A 17837-nucleotide genomic window follows, 5' to 3' on the forward strand; every position below is an offset into this window, starting at 1 on the left:
TTGCTCTAGGTAGCATTGACATCTTCACAATATTTGTCCTTCCAATCCATGAGCACGGAAAGTTTTTCCATTTCTTTGTGTCTTCCTCAATTTCTTTCATGAGTATTTTATAGTTTTCTGAGTACAGATCCTTTGCCTCTTTGCTTAGATTTATGCCGAGGTATTTCATGGTTTTGGGTGCAATTGTAAATGGGATCGACTCCTTAATTTCTCTTTCTTCTGTCTTGTTGTTGGTGTATAGGAATGCCACTGACTTCTGTGCATTGATTTTATATCCTGCCACTTTACTGAATTCCTGTATGAGCTCTAGCAGTTTTGGGGTGGAGTCTTTAGGGTTTTCCACATAAAGTATCATATCATCTGCAAAGAGTGAGAGTTTGACTTCTTCTTTGCCAATTTGGATGCCTTTGATTTCTTTTTGTTGTCTGATTGCTGTGGCTAGGACTTCTAATACTATGTTGAATAGCAGTGGTGATAGTGGACATCCCTGCCGCGTTCCTGACCTTAGGGGGAAAGCTCTCCGTTTTTCCCCATTGAGAATGATATTCGCTGTAGGTCTTTCATAGATGGCTTTTATGATATTGAGGTATGTACCCTCTATCCCTATACTCTGAAGAGTTTTGATCAAGAAAGGATGCTGTACTTTGTCGAATGCTTTTTCTGCATCTATTGAGAGGATCATATGATTCTTGTTCTTTCTTTTGTTAATGTATTGTATCACGTTGATTGATTTGCGGATGTTGAACCAACCTTGCAGCCCAGGGATAAATCCCACTTGGTCGTGGTGAATAATCCTTTTAATGTCCTGTTGGATCCTATTGGCTAGTATTTTGGTGAGAATTTTTGCATCCATGTTCATCAAGGATATTGGTCTATAATTCTCCTTTTTGATGGGGTCTTTGTCTGGTTTTGGGATCAAGGTAATGGTGGCCTCATAAAACAAGTTGGGAAGTTTTCCTTCCATTTCTATTTTTTGGAACAGTTTCAGAAGAATAGGTGTTAATTCTTCTTTAAATGTTTGGTAGAATTCCCCTGGGAAGCCATCTGGCCCTAGGCTTTTGTTTGCTGGGAGATTTTTGATGACTGCTTCAATTTCCTTAGTGGTTATAGGTCTGTTCAGGTTTTCTACTTCTTCCTGGTTCAGTTTTGGTAGTTGATACATCTCTAGGAATGCTTCCATTTCTTCCAGGTTATCTAATTTGCTGGCGTAGAGTTGCTCATAATACGTTCTTAAAATTGTTTGTATTTCTTTGGTGTTGGTTGTGATCTCTCCTCCTTCATTCATGATTTTGTTGATTTGGGTCATTTCTCTTTTCTTTTTGATAAGTCTGGCCAGGGATTTATCAATCTTGTTAATTCTTTCAAAGAACCAGCTCCTAGTTTCGTTGATCTGTTCTAGTGTTCTTTTGGTTTCTATTTCATTGATTTCTGCTCTGATCTTTATTATTTCTCTTCTCCTGCTGGGTTTAGGCTTTATTTGCTGTTTTTTCTCTAGCTCCTTTAGGTGTAGGGTTAGGTTGTGTATTTGAGACCTTTCTTGTTTCTTGAGAAAGGCTTGTATTGCTATATACTTTCCTCTTAGGACTGCCTTTGCTGCATGCCAAAGATTTTGAACAGTTGTGTTTTCATTTTCATTGGTTTCCATGAATTTTTTTAATTCTTCTTTAATTTCCTGGTTGACCCATCCATTCTTTAGTAGGATGCTCTTTAGCCTCCATGTATTTGAGTTCTTTCCAACTTTCCTCTTGTGATTGAGTTCTAGTTTCAAAGCATTGTGGTCTGAAAATAGGCAGGGAATGATCCCAATCTTTTGGTGCCGGTTGAGACCTGATTTGTGACCTAGGATGTGATCGATTCTGGAGAATGTTCCATGGGCACTAGAGAAGAATGTGTATTCCGTTGCTTTGGGATGGAATGTTCTGAATATATCTGTGAAGTCCATTTGGTCCAGTGTGTCGTTTAAGGTCTTTATTTCCTTGTTGATCTTTTGCTTAGATGATCTGTCCATTTCAGTGAGGGCAGTATTAAAGTCCCCCACTATTATTGTATTGTTGCCAATGTGTTTCTTTGCTTTTGTTATTAATTGCCTTATATAATTGGCTGCTCCCATGTTAAGGGCATAGATATTTACAATTGTTAGATCTTCTTGTTGGATAGACCCTTTAAGTAGGATATAGTGTCCTTCCTCATCTCTTATTACAGTCTTTGGTTTAAAATCTAATTTGTCTGATATAAGGATTGCCACCCCAGCTTTCTTTTGGTGTCCATTAGCATGGGAAATGGTTTTCCACCCCCTCACTTTCAATCTGGGGGTGTCTTTGGGTCTAAAATGAGTCTCTTGCAGACAGCATATCGATGGGTCTTGTTTTTTCATCCAATCTGATAGCCTGTGTCTTTTGATTGGGGCATTTAGCCCATTTACATTCAGGGTAACTATTGAAAGATATGAATTTAGTGCCATTGTATTGCCTGTAAGGTGACTGTTACTGTATATTGTGTGTGTTCCTTTCTGGTCTATGTTGCTTTTAGGCTCTCTCTTTGCTTAGAGGACCCAAGAAGGGCCTGTTTTAATTGACTGGACCTTGGCCAGCTCCTGGTAGCCTGGCTTTTGGAATGTTCTGACTGATAAGAGTGTTCTCCATGCCTAAAGCCTTGGGTCACACTCTACCAATTTGCCTAGATGGTTTACACATTCAATAAGTGGTACATCTCTGTGACTGATCCATAATAAAACCCTCTACAATCAGGCTCAGGTGATATGCTATTACACATCATTGTGGAAGGAATTAAATACATCTGTGACATTCGACTGAAGGGATTCTTGGAAGCTTGTGCCTGGTTTCTTCTGAACTTTGCCCCATAAGCTTTCTCCCTTTGCTTTTTTTTTTTTTTTAACCTCTGGATCCTTTCACTGCTATAAATTGTTAACAATGAATAAAGCAACCTCTGAATCCGGTGAGTACTTCTTTGGAATCAAGCTTGAGGGGGTCTTGTCAAACCCAACAAAATATGTTTTTGCAAAAAAGTTTACTGCAATTAATTGTTTCATGATATTGAAACACTGAAAACAATTTAAATGAACAGGTATAAATAGTTCTACAAATTAGGCTAAATCAATGTAAAGTTTTTGTAATATCATTAAAAACAACATTTTCATATATTTATCATGACATTGGAAAATGCTTGGGATATAAAGGTACCCGAAAAATCAAGATCCAGAACTATATATAAAGCTTCAACCCAAGTATGAAAAAAGTTCCCCACCTGTACAGAAAAAAGACTGGAAGAAACGATGCTAATATATATTAGTGGCTATTCATGGACGATGAAGTTATGAAATATTTTATTGCTTCATTTTTTCTGTATTCTTCATGTTTTCTCCTCAGAGCAAATTATTATCCTATTTTTACTGACTTATTTTAATATATTTCAGTGCCAAATTAAAACATGTATGGAAAAGTTCTAACAATACAGAAAGAAGATAAAACTGAAAAATGAATATTTTCTTCTCATTACAACTTCTCCTTCAGTTGGACACTACACTGCTAATAGCTGTTAACTACTTAAATGATACTTTCTATGCTTTTTCTATAAATATACAAAAAAGCATAGATAAAAAAGATTTATTTTTATTTCAGGTTTGGCAAAAATGGGATTTTCTGCAGCTTTTTTCCTTTGTAACAATGTATTATGGACATCTTTCCATACAATACATACAGATCTGTCTCATTCTTTTGAAAGATTACATACCAATCTAGTGAATTGATGTATCATAGCTTACTTAAATATTTTCATATTGATGAATATTTTAGATTGTTTCCAATTTTTTAGTATTATAATCAATGTTGCAAAGAAAAGTGCCTGGAATTATGTCATTGCTGCCTAAGCAAGAGTTTTCATATGAGAGATTCCCAGAAGTATAAACACTGGATTACACATTATATACACTTAAATTTTCATAGATGACAAACTGCCTTCTAAAAGCTTATACAGATTTATATTCCTATTAGCTACTATAGTGCTCATTTGCCATATTCTTACTAATGCTGGTTATAATAAACCTTTTTAATTTTTTCTAATCCAAATGAAAAAGATGGTACGTCATTAAAAAAAAAACTAAATGTACTTAGTTACTAATGCTTTCGAACATCTTTTCATATGTTTATGGTCATTGATTATTTTGTACTTCTACTGTGTGAATTACCCATTCATATCTTCTACCTATTTTTCCAAGTAAGTTGTATTTTTCCAATTTTTTTCATATAACACTTTCTTGCGGCATTTTCATTCAGTTTATCTCCTTAATTCTATGATGCCTTTCATTGTGGAAATAATTATTGAAATAATTATAAAAGCTTATAGTTAAGTTTTTATATAGTTAAATCTATCAGTTTTTAAACATTTCCAGGTTTCTTTTTTTTTTTAAAGATTTTATTTATTTGTCAGAGAGAGAAAGAGAGAGAAGTGAGCACAAGTAGGGGGAGTGGGAGAGGGAGAAGCAGACTCCCCGCTGAGCAGGGAGCCCGATGCGGCACTTGATCCCAGGACCCTGGGATCATGACCTGAGCCGAAGGCAGACGCTTAACCAACTGAGCCACCCAGGCACCTCTCCAGGTTTCATATCATGTTTAGAAAGGCTTTCCCTATTCCAAAATTTTAAACTACTTTTTAATTATTTTATTATCAGAATAGATATGTTTAAGACAAAGTTGTTGTCCACTATGTTGTTCAACATATACATTTTTTAATTCACAGAAATAAATCTTAAAATCTTAAAAATTTGGGCTAGTAAATAAGCTTCTCTCTTCTGAAGAAGTGACATGCTCTTTTTTTTTTTTTTAATCCCAGATTGTGTTTTCTTCTTTTGTTCTTGTAGCCAGGAAACTCTGGGCCTAGTTTTATCAGGATTTTCTCTTTTTATTACTTGGGAGTTTTATCCTTGAATCTGTGTTATTCTGTGACCTTTACTGAATGCTACATTGGATCTTTTCTGAAGTTAGAAAGCAGTTAAATTATAAATAAATTAGAAAATGATTAAAGAAATAACAAAGGGAAAATGATTACATGAATAAATAATAAAAACTTATTATATTTAACTTAAACTTCTTCAGGTCATGGTTCTTAATCCACTTTACTATGAATTCTTGGTTTGCTAGAATTAACTGGAATCCCACTGATAAGATTATAGATCTCTTGCTCTCACTCTATTAGTTCATAACTGTTTACCTTATTGTGAGCTTCTTAAAAAGTAGAACTGTTTTAATTATCCTTGAATCCAAGTCACCCTACGGCTTAAAATAAGCACTTCAATGTTTCCTGAATGAATGAACCAGAAAAAAGTCACTCACAAAAAAAGCTCACATCAGAAATCTAGGTTAAAGGCAACAGCCCAAGTACTCCCTGGGTATGTTCTGTTGTGGGTATGTGTTGTATCTACAATTGTGGATGACAGTAATTGAGCAGATGACCCAAAGATACAAGAGCTCTGCCATCATTAGCCTGGAATCACCAAGGGAAAGAAGCAAAGCGTTGCAGTTTAGAAATGTTTCCAATAACATGGGTTAAAACAAGGGTTGGCATTATCTAAGTAATTAAGAAACCCAAACACCTTACAGTCCCAAGAAATCCAATTATTTGGGATTTAATTGTAATCTGCATGCCTACCTTTTGCTTTTTAAGTAGCTTGATGACACAAGGCAATGTGAAAGATGATTTTGTTTCCAAAACTAGATTTAACTCAGAAATTCAAACCAATGGAATAAATGCAAAGCTAAAATTCAGTGATAAAATTTATCTTTTAACAATGTATTCTTTCACATCCTGAGTCTTGGTTTGCCCATCTGTAATTTATAAAATAATACTTTTCTCCCTACCTCTCAGAGTTTTTGTGAGGACAAAATTAGATTTAGTACATTAAAGTATATTTATAAAGTAATACAAAGTGGAAGAGAATTCCCGTTATCAAGATCACACAGCTTTCAAAAATCTCTTATGTAGCTGAAATATTTGAAAAAATAATGAAATTTTATGGGCTTAAATACTGTTGCTACCTTTCCTTCTCTCCTCCACACCTGACGTACTTGATTTCCATTTAACTGTACTTCAACTAAAACAACCACTCCTTCAACACATTTTGCTATATTATTACATAACACTTTCAACATATACTAGAGATACTAGTCTAGTTAGTGTAATGTATTCTATTAGTCAACTTCGACAATGAGCAATATATGGTCAATGTTGTTTCATCTTCTGTAAACACCCTGACTCCACCTGCCATCATCCTGAGTTACTTTAAAGCAAATCCCAGAGAGCATACCATCGCAAGTGTGAATGTCTAAAATATGGCTTTTAAAAAATCTAACCACAATTACTACATCATGCTTAAAATATTAGCAATAGGTTCACATTTCCTCAGTTATCTTCGAAAAAAAATTGGGGGGTGTGTTTATTTGAACTGGGATCCAAAATAAGATCCATACTTTGCAATCCCCCTCCGTCTCTTTTTACCCCCCCAACTGTTTTTTGCTTTCTGTTTTTTACAATTTTTGTTGTTGTTGTGTAAATCAGTTGGTTTGTCCTATAGTGTTTCCCACTGTTGGGGTCTGCTAATTCTATTTCCATGGCGCTATTTAATATGGTTCTCTGTCCTTGTATTTCCGGTAAATTAGTAGTTAGATCTAGAAGCCAGTTCAGATTCATTCTGCCCCCAAAACCAATTCACAGATAATATATATATTTTCATCAGTATAGTTTATAACGTCCAGTTGTATCTTTCAATTGTATCTTTCACTGCCTTCACCCCTGATTCACTAGAAGCTGTGAAAAGATATGCTATCCTATCTTGTCAGCTAGAATACTTTTATAAGAGAAACTTCCCTTCATTAACTATTTGATTGTCTTGAGGTACAGACTGAACAGAAGCTGAAATATTTTATTATTTTCCTTATTTACCAGCTTTCAAAATAACATGTGGTTTCCTAGCATCCTCCAAAGTGACTAGTTTCTGTCTATCTTTTGTATCATATGCCCTCGTGCATATACATATATTTTAGTGAATATTAATCCACTGCAGTTATTATGAATCTTATTGATATTCAAACATTTTTTTAACCAGTAAGAGCTTATTCAGTTTGACATTTGTGTCCTTCTGATATAACTCTAGTAGTCTTTGAATTCTTCTTGGCTTTCTGGCAAGGCAAGATGCTCTAGGACCTGCCCTGGACCTGGAAACCAGCCATTTCTTCAAGGTTTTCAACCTTCTGGAATTTTGCCAATCTACTAGGTGGGATATTGTAGCCCGTTGTAGTTTTACTTCACATTGTTCTTCTTATGAGTGAGGTAGATTATCTTTTCATGTTCTTTTTCTAAGAACAACTGTCCAAATTCCTAGCTTATTTTTCTACAACAGTGGTTCACAAAACATGACCTCAGATCAGCAGCAGCAGCATCACCTGGGAATTCATTAGAAATGCAAATTCTCAGGCTCCACCCTAGACCTACTGAATGGGAAAATGTGTGCTACTAGAAGGTGATTTTGAGGGCATATCATTATGTGATAAAAGCAAGGTAGAGAAAAGTATGTAGAGTAGACCACCTTTTTCCTAAACAATAGGGACATTGTGTATATATGTAAATACATATATATACATATATATAATATTAATTATTATTATTAATTACTGAATGAGATACTCTGGGGATAAGCCCCACTAATCCATGTTTTAACAAGCCCAACAGGTGACCCTAATGTACTAAAATTTGAGAAACTTGCCTATAGGGTCGATTCAACATCTGTATTTTAACTTCCCTTAAACTTGCCTAATTATTTTCTATTTAAACTAAGGCCAAACTGTTAGTAAACTGGAACTGAAAGATCCAAATGCCATGCGGCATTCATACATTAATTGGTTGATGTATCCAATCATTAATGAATAGATGTTAAGGATCACTATAGATCACTGTGGCAGGCAGTGGGGATACCGTGCTAAAACAACACAGACATGGTCCCTGGCCCCCAGAAGTTTTCCTTCCTCTGAGGAAGAACAAAACAGGTAAGTTAAGTCTAACCAAAGAGGATTACAAGGTGCTACTGCATCCTAGAGCAAGGGGCTCCAGCTAGTCTCTGGGTCAGGGAAATGCAAATTAAATGAACACTGAGATAGTATTCTACTCCCATCAGATGGACAAAGGGATCACACCTATTCCTCACAGGGATATGGGTGGACACGTGAAACACCGCAGCAACTTTGAGAAGGAATCTAGTGATACCTATTAATGCATCAAACACAGCCATCCATTCCCAGGAATCAATCTCATAGAAAGAATGCCTCTCATTCAAGGCCATTTGCTGCAGCATTGTTCGTAGCTAGTTACAGAGTGAATGTTCACAGTGGGGAATGGTTGAATACATAATGGTATATCCACACCAGGCAGCCATTGTAAAGAATGAGCCATGCCGTGATTTGAAGGTATTTCTATGATGTACTCTTTGAATAAGGAAAGCAACATGTAGAAAAATGGGGCTAATAAATTCTCAGTTATAGAAACCCACATAAACCCATAGATGTATGTTGGCATGTGATTATTTGAGCAGAGATGAAAAATATGGAAGAATAGATACGAATATGGATAAGCCTTCTACAGTGGATTAGGGCTCAACACGTATCCTCTCTTCCTTTTCGTGCACTTTCTTAATTGTGCAGAAGATGGATGGCTCAGAATGGCGAGCTTGGGCACCCCGCAGACAGACGTACCTGGGTGAGATGGGGGCAACATGTAGGCTGCCCCGACGAGCACCTTCACTAGTTACACCTGGGCACCAGCTGACTGCCCTGCTTCGGGTCACTAGCTTCATGGGTGTGGAGGGGCAGGGCATCCCTTCTGCTGGCCTGGGTCTAACAGACACAGCTTGGTTCTGGAGCCCTTCTAAGGTAACTGCTGCTCCCTGGATCCCAGCTTGGGGGGCGTGAGCCTGGAGCCAGAGGTGGGGCACAGAACTTCCAGATCCTTGCAGAGGCCGCAGCTCCTGTGGGGTTCCATGACTCCCTCCTGGAGGTTAGAAGCTTGGTCCTATAGTCCTTCCAGTGATTTCCCCAACACGGGACTCCAGAGCCAAATGCCAATCTGCCTAAAATAGCTTGATTCTTGTTTGTTGTTGTTGTGGTTGGTTGGTTGTTTGTTTTCTTGCAATCAAACTATACGATTCAATGGGTTACCAGCCGGGGAAGGAGTGACAGTTGTAAGAATTTAAACATATGAATATGAGAAAGTACCTTGAAAATAGTGGTATTATTGTTATTATTATTATTATTATTAATTTTTCCTTTTTTTAAATTTTATTTTATTATGTTATGTTAATCACCATACATTACATCATTAGTTTTTGATGTAGTGTTCCATGATTCATTGTTTGCGTATAACACCCAGTGCTCCATTCAATATGTGCCCTCCTTAATACCCATCACCAGGCTAACCCATCCCCCCACCCCCCTCCCCTCTAGAACCCTCAGTTTGTTTCTCAGAGTCCATAGTCTCTCATGGTTCATCTCCCCCTCCGATCCCCCCCTTCATTTTTCCTTTCCAACTATCTTGTTTCAGAGGTACAGGTCTGTGATTCATCAGTCTTACACAATTCACAGCACTCACCATAGTACATACCCTCCCCAATGTCCATCACCCAGCCACCCCATCCCTCCAATGTTATGATTAATTTTAAATGCCATTTGAAACTCATCTATCATCCCATCTAAATAACTTATGTACATGGGGGCTTTGAAAAGACTCTTTAATGCAGAAAAGGCACTCCACTGTGGAGCTTCTCCAAGGCACACGGTCTTACCAGCAGGTGCAGCTGTGGATTTGGGCGCCGGAAGCAAACTCCTGCGGGGTGTTGTCACACTGGAGGATGCTGGAGGAGCTGCCCGGCTGGCCCCCTTGGGTGTGTCTTTGGAAGGCAGAGCTGCCTTCAGAGCCGGCTGGTCTTCATTCCCAAAGGTTGACCCTGTGGGAGGCAGACAGTGTGTTAATTATAACCTCATGAAAAATGGATGGACCCTCCTTGCCATTTGCAATTGCCAACCAATCCTAACGCCGTCATCTGCTTTAGAACTTGACCTGACTCTTAGTGAGTGGCCTTGAAAAACATTTCTCTGGAACCAGAAGTGGAAAAGAGCTCCCTTTAGTCATCGCAGAAGTCTGTCATTCAAATCCTCTGTGCAAGGGGCTCCACAAAAGACAAGAGCAGCCTCTGAAGATTTTCAACCCATGTGTGCGTGCGCGCACGCACACACACACACACACACAATTTGCTTATGTGGATGTGTAATTGTGTGTAAAATATGCATTTATTTGATAACTCACGGAGGATGAGCAATCCTTTTTCTGAAAACTAGTGTGAGTGACCCAGGAGAGGTGAGAGTAAGAAGAGATGTGTGCTGCTCCAAGGTCATGGAGAACCTCCTGACACCCAAGTTATTTGACCTTCAGAACAAGAGGCGTGGGGTGAAGGTAGAGTCGTACGGAGCATGGGGACAGAGAATCTCTCTGACAGCCATGAAGTTTTTTGCCCGAAAAGCTGAGGCCTCACCAAACTACGAAGCCCCTAAATTAGAGCCTAGCTTATTGCAAAGGCAGAAGATGCTTATTGATCATTTTACTATTCAATATAGAAACAGACTCTTTGTCTACAGGACAGTTTGTTTATAAACGAGTGCTCTGATACTCTGAACATATGGCATACTGGGATATGTGTCAGGTTTAAATGCACAAGGCCCCAAGTTTTCTTCTAGATCTTTCCAAACCTACTGTGGCTTATACATCTGTCATCTCTTAAAGACAATGACACCACCATCTAGTCCCTGTTAAAGGATCAGTCTTTTAAGTACACCTCTGAATACAGCTGCGAGGCCCAATCCACTAAATTAAATAGAGCCTGAATGTATTGGAACTACTGCTTGTTTGGAATGAAACTATCCAGTTAGAAACGTGACCATGTACTGTGGAAAAAATGCAATGACAGCTGGAAGTAGTATACAGAATTTTAGAGAAAGATTAAATTTTTTGTTTTTATTCATTTTAAAAGGATAGGCATGACATTCTATTTAGATAGGGCCTGCATAAAAATGATAACATTATTCAAATGGCTTTAATATTCAAAACATCCAGGAATTTCATTCAACCACTTAGAGTAAGAGATTGCTGCTTTCCTCCCTCTGAAGACCTGAAAGTCTGTTTAAAATCGGTGAGATTTGTTTTGTTTCTAAAGAAAAGCGTATTTAGGAAAGAAAAATAAAGAATGTGCTATTTCCCAGCACAGAGCCTATGTCCTACAGTTCTTTTTAGGTCTGTGCAAGGTTTTACATAGTTCTCAACAGGGCTAGGAGAACGCATTTGATCTATGCAAACAGAACAAATGCATCGAAACTTCACCAAAAGGATCTGCCCTGTATCCTGAATGTCAGATAAAGAAGTAAGCACCTGTTTGATCCAAAAACTTCATCAGGTAAAGGGACACCACACACCTGAAAAAAATAAGTCTTAGCATCTGAATAATCCCGTGGGCTCACCAGTCCAATCCTAGACTTTAGAGGATCTCTGGAGGTTTGCAGGACGTTTCAGATGGAAGGAGGGGGCCCAGCCATTGTATAGATTTCACATGGAATTACGTACTACTTAGCTTACCACTGACATACTGCTGGAATAATCTATTCACTAAAATATGTAGCGGAAGCTGAATTGAACATAAAAAGTTTCACACAGAGTCTCTTACTTAATTATTAAAGTTTCTTAAGGGAAATGTTTTGTATCATTTGTAAAGTTCAAATGCCCTTTTATCAAGACCTCTTGCACCTGGCATTGTCCTCATACTGAAATTTATTATTCAGAGCACATGTCAATTTAGAGATTTGGCAGCTTTCCAGGCTGGGAAGGAATTCATCTACTTGAAGTACAAAGTGTCAAGGAAGCTATGTGGGTGATGTACTCTCCTCTGAGAGAGGTCTTGAATTAACAAAAAAAGAAAATAAAGCAAAATAAAATAAAATAGAACTCTATTCTTGTCCACCCTTGTGGGATGTAGCTGGCAGTTAACAGTATTACTCTTTGAAAACTAGCTTAAGTCAGCCAGTAATTAAAGACTCATTATTTAGTAAATGAAAAGTGTTCAGAATGGCTGCTGAATTCTATAAATGTTCCTGCTACTTCGCAACAATGCAGGCAACATTAAACCACGGCTTGATAAGAGGAAGAAAATAACTGGAAATAAACAAACTGCTTGTGTAAGCCAGGAAAATGTTCCATTGTCAGAGTCAGTCGGTGGAGGTGGTTCATGAATCTACTTCTGTCCCCAAATCTGGCCCGAGTGATCCAGGTTATCACCTGGATAAATGGTGCAGCCCGAGGAGCAGAACAGCCAGGGTGTGCACACCCCCTCCTCCACCTCCCACCTCTCTGCCCCTCCGTTTCTTCGTCTGCAAACACGGATACTGAGCATGGACCTCACAGAGCCATTGTGGGAGGGAAAAGAGCTAATGCAAGTGAATTTTTTAAATGTTAAAGCAAGAGTCAGGACAAGAAAAGAGTGGTGTCTGGTGCATAGTGAGCTCTTCTGTGTTAGTTACGAACACACACAGGCTAGTTTTCAGTTCAGCGGTTGGTCATTATAGCAAATCAGTTTTTCATGGGAACCTCCAACGTATCCAGGGATTAATTTCAGATGCACTGCTCCAAGTGAGAAGAAAGGAAAGGACTGAAATAAATCTGACAGCAACTGCAGGATGGAAGACTAAAGAGATACAGTGTGATTGTCCTTCAAAACATAGGATGAACTAGTTGAGACACAGGAAAAGGGGAGAATCAGGACATAAGGGACCATCACGCTTGAGAGTATCGAACATTGCAGGTTCCACTACGAGTGAAACTGTTAGGACCCAGGGCATGAGCATGATATCAAAACAGCTTTCCAGATTGCTTGTTGCAATTCGCACCCACCACAGGTAGTGACTGTCAGACTTTAATTATGAAATTCGTTTTAATTTCTAGATCTCTGACAGGCAGTGAGGTGGAACACTTTTTTCATATTCAATTTTTTTCTTCCATAAGATACCCACTCATAACCTCTGCCCATTTTTCTACTGAAGTATTTTGCTTTTCTAATTGACAGGTAGTTTTCTTTTTTTTTTTTTAATATTCCGGATACTGATCCTTTCTTGGTATATATTTCAAATGCTCTCCCAGTCTTTGACTAGCCTCCACGGTGGTGCCTTATTCAGAAGTCTTTCATTTTAATGTAGTTGATTTTTCTCAGTCTTTCCCCACTTGATTTGTACGTTATGTGTCTTAGCTTTTCACTGTCTACCTGAGATAATAAAGATGTTCTCCTACGTATTCTTCTAAAAGGTTTAAAACTTTGTTGTTCACATTAGATCACTAATCCACCTGGAATGGAGCATGGAGTAGGGGCTGGATTTCTTGTTGCTGTTTTCTATATAGACCACCAATTATCCCAGCCCTGTATATTGGACAGTCCATCTTCTCTGCAATATCTGACTACCAGCTGTTGTGTGTCAAGGTTCCATACAGGCCTGATTATTAGAGTAAGCTAACAACCCCCAAATTTCAGTAATTTAACGGGGCGCCTGGGTAGCTCAGTCGGTAAAGCGTCTGCCTTTAGCTCAGGTCATGATCCCAGGGTCCTGGGATTGAGCCCCATGTCTGGCCCCTGCTCAGCGGGGAGCCTGCTTCTCTCTCTCCCTCTGTCCCTCCCCCCTCCCCTCTGCTCGTTCTCTCTCTCTCGAATAAATAAATAAAATCTTTAAAATTTTTTTCAGTAATTTAACATAACAAAAGTTTATCTCTCAATCATGAATCATCTCACACCGGTAATCTGGATAATCTGCCATCCTGGGGAGCTCTACTCCAGGCAGGAACTCAGGGACTCTGGCTCCTTCCATCTTGTGTTCTTGCCCTACTCTGGGGTTCTCAAGAGACATTAATATGCAGTTGGCATATGGGGAGAAAATGAATTATTCATGGAAGGATTTTTTGGGTCAGGCCTGGAAGTCGGGTGTAACACTTCTGCCATGAGTCCAATGGCTAGGAAATGTAGTTTAGTTTATGCCCAGGAGAAAAAGGGAATCATTTGGTGAACACCTATCCAATCTGCCACTTGAGGCTCCATTTCTAAACTCTATATTTGTTTCATTGATCTCTTTATCACTATACCAATACCATACCATATATATTTACTATCATATAAGAGAAGTACCTCCAACTTCGTTCTTTTACTTTACAATTGTCTTGACCCAAATATTCTTGACCTTTGTCTTACATATAAATTCTAGAATCTGGGGCGCCTGGGTGGCTCAGTCGTTAGGCGTCTGCCTTCGGCTCGGGTCATGATCTCAGGATCCCGGGATTGAACCCCACGTCGGGCTCCCTGCTCAGCAGGGAGTCTGCTTCTCCCTCTCCCTCTACCTGCCTCTCCCCCTGCTTGTGTGCACGCTCTCTCTCTCATATAAATAAATAAAATCTTTAAAAAAAAAATTCTAGAATCTACTTGTCAAGTTCCAGGAAAAGTGGTCAGAATTTCCAATTAGATACAATTAAATCTTCTTTCTGAACTGCAACATAATTGAAGGAAGAGCAAGGGTAGATCTCATGTAACAGGCCATGGAGAGCAAGGGCTAATACATGTTAGCTCCGCAAACATATGCTGAGCACCAATTATGCTCTAGGTGCCATGTTAGATGACAGAGATACAAAGAAGGCAGAGTTCCATGAAAAAGCAAACACCAAATAAGTGCTTCTAAAAAAAGGCAGCACTAAATAATAATAAAATTTAAAAAATAATAAAATGGGGCGCCTGGGTGGCTCCGCCAGTTAAGTGTCTGACTCTTGATTTCAGCTCAGGTCATGATTTCAGGGTCGTGAGATGGAGCCCTGCATTGAGCTCCGTGGTCAGCCAGGAATCTGCTTCTCTCCTTCTCCCTCTGCTTCTGCCCCTCCCTCCAGCTTCTCTAAAATAAATAAATAAATCTTTAAAAAATAATAATAAAATAAAAATAAAAAGGGGCAGCACTACTCCTTAAGGGATCAAAATTTGGGATACTTTAGGTTGAAGCAATATTGGCATTTAATGGGTAGGGCTGTCACTACCTCTGTTCAGAAGACATGCAGAAATATAAGAGACCATGGAGAACAAGGGCTAATAAATGTTAGCTGAGGGGTACCAAGGCAGGGAGAAAAAATAACATTTTTAGTAAACAATCACATTCATAAAGGGAATTTCTCTATACCATTCTTAACTCTGTGAGTTGCCAGCTTATTGTCCTTAATTCTTTCCTGTTTCAATGCCAGTGATGCACCCTGGACTTGTCATGTTATCACCACTGAAGCATGAAGGTATTCCTCTTATCGTAGTAACTAAAGAACAATAAACTCCTGTTTCACTGCTGGACACTGTCCATCTTTTATAGATATCCAAATCATCATATCATCCACTTACTGCTTGGAAGGTAAGATCTACTTCATTAGAGTGTGAGAATTTGCAAGGTATATGTTCTGCATGGTTACAGAATCCAGCTGGGTCCAGTTGAATATATAAAACTAATTGTGCCATATTTTTCTCTTTAAACCACCAGACTTGTTCAGCACTAAGAATCCTAGGATAAAATAATTTCTTTTTTCTCTCTCCAGTACAGTTCCTAGAGTTCCTTCCCTACAGTGCTTACATCCTTGAGCTGATGGATCAAGTCTTATCAAAATCTCATGGAGTTGAACCCCTACCTCATACCATATGCAAAAACTAATTTAAAATGGATCAAAGACCTAATGTAAGCACTAAAATTATAAAACTCTTAGAAGAAAACACAAATGTAAATCTTAATGACCTTGGGACTAGATAATTGTTCTTAGATATGACAGCTAAAGCACAAGTAACTAAAGAAAAAATAGGTAAGTTAGACTTCATCAAAATAAAAGCCTTTGTGCTTCAGAGGACACTATTAATAAAGCGAAAAGACAGCCCAGAGAACTGAAGAAAATATTTTCAAATCACTTATCTGATAAGGCTCTAGTATCCAGAATACATAAAGAAGATTTATAACTCCACAATAGAAAGACAAATAATTCAATTAAAAATGAGCATAGAATTTGAATAGACATTTTCCAAAGAATATATACAAATAGTCAATAAGCACATGAAAAGATGGCCAATGTCTTTAGACATTAGGGAAACTCAAATCAAAGAAACCACGGTAAACCCACTAGGATGGCTATAATAAAAAATACAGACAATAGCAAGTGTCAGTGGAGATGTGGAGAAACTGGAACCTCCCCTACACTGCTGGTGGGACTGTAATGTGGGGCAGGTGCCTTGGATGGCATACTCTTGGACAATACAGAGAAGAATACTCCTCCAGACCCACTAGTGCATTCCATCCATTATAGCAGAACAGCAAGTTCCGACATGAGGAGGATGATACTCAACTCCTCTCTGAACTCCTTCACCCTCCTCATCTACTCTCACAAAATTAGGTGTAAGTCTGAGCTGCTCTTGTCCGACACCAGAGAGGGAGGAAGACACAAGCAAATTCAGGCCACAAGAGGGGGCACCAGAGGCAGGCACTGAGGGGAGGAAGTGTGAAGGTACAGGGCACCTGATATTCCCCCGAGAAGGAGAGGCACCTACTCAACCTTCTCAGAAGGGTAATTCTGGCTTCCGCTGAGGTCAGGATGAGAAGCTGGGCTTTCTGATCCATATTCCAAGGTGCTCTTTCACTACTTCATGTATTGGAATGCCAAGAAGTTAGCCTGATTCTTAAAAAGAAGAAAGAACGGCAATGAGGGGCAGACACTAACCAGACCAGAATGAGGTTCTTAAGGGAAGGCTGAAGAAGAAGAGCAAAACCGTTATTAATAATGTGAGAGCATTACTGCCAAACCTTAAGAAACATGTTTCACTGATTTTGAATATTTATACATATTATAATGATTAAACTACTCTCTTCACTGAATTTTTTTACAATTCTAGGCAATCAAGTTGTATAATGTCTGGCTGCGTGATTGCCTAATTGATTCATATTTCATTGATTTAGCAGTAGTTATCACTCGGTGGCAAAATTTAGTTAATTATTAGAGTACCAACTGAATATTTCATTTCCTACCTTGTGCATATTTTAACCCAGGTGTATATTTTATTTCTCACGTTAAAGAGTTAAAGGAAACCCCCTATCTTAGCATTTCACCAAAGTTATTTCTTTGTCAAAATGCAGTAGACTAAGCGTCCTAGGTTCCAGGCTCTACACTAGGCAGACGGCTCAGGGCAGACATGGTCCAGACCTCACACAATGTACCTTTTTCAACAGGGGGACGCCCGGACACAAACAAGTACACAGACTGAAAGAAACACAAGGGGCAGAGCTAGAGGGAGACTCAAGGGTGAAAATCAGGTGCTTGGGGAAGGCCTCCTGGAGGAGGTGACACCTAAAGGAAACATTTCTCTCAGCTGCACACTAGCACCTGACCTCTTTTATTCTTTATTATTAATGATATCATTATCATTCTAGAAACTTAGGATCAGAGTGCCACAATCTTCCTTTAATCTCTCTTTCCCTTTCATCAACCAATGCAAGTCAATGTGCTTCCATTTCCATTCTGGGCTTCATATTTATATCCCCTCTCTGCTCCTGTGGCTGGCCCCTAGTCAGTCTCTTGGTGCCTCTTGCAGAGACAATGGTGTCGACTCTCCTCCCCCTCCCCCCCTTCAGTTCACCCTCTTCACTGTGCCCTGCTCTTCTTCCCAAAGTACAAGTGGCTGAACACAGTCTTCCAAGTAA

General features: G+C 38.8%; 1 protein-coding gene across 8 annotated transcripts in view; it reads right to left on the bottom strand.

The window, feature by feature from the left end:
* The window catches only part of MTUS2 (microtubule associated scaffold protein 2), a 590108-nt gene that overhangs the window by 175571 nt on the left and 396700 nt on the right, over nt 1-17837 (bottom strand). For all 8 annotated transcript variants that reach the window (XM_032403269.1, XM_032403268.1, XM_032403271.1 and 5 more), the window contains one exon: nt 9842-10003. In XM_032403269.1, the coding sequence (XP_032259160.1) occupies nt 9842-10003 (162 nt within the window). The remainder of the gene's footprint in view (nt 1-9841; nt 10004-17837) is intronic.

This window comes from Phoca vitulina, unplaced genomic scaffold, assembly GCF_004348235.1.
Source record: "Phoca vitulina isolate PV1807 unplaced genomic scaffold, GSC_HSeal_1.0 scaffold5, whole genome shotgun sequence".
Taxonomy (NCBI): Eukaryota; Metazoa; Chordata; class Mammalia; order Carnivora; family Phocidae; genus Phoca; species Phoca vitulina.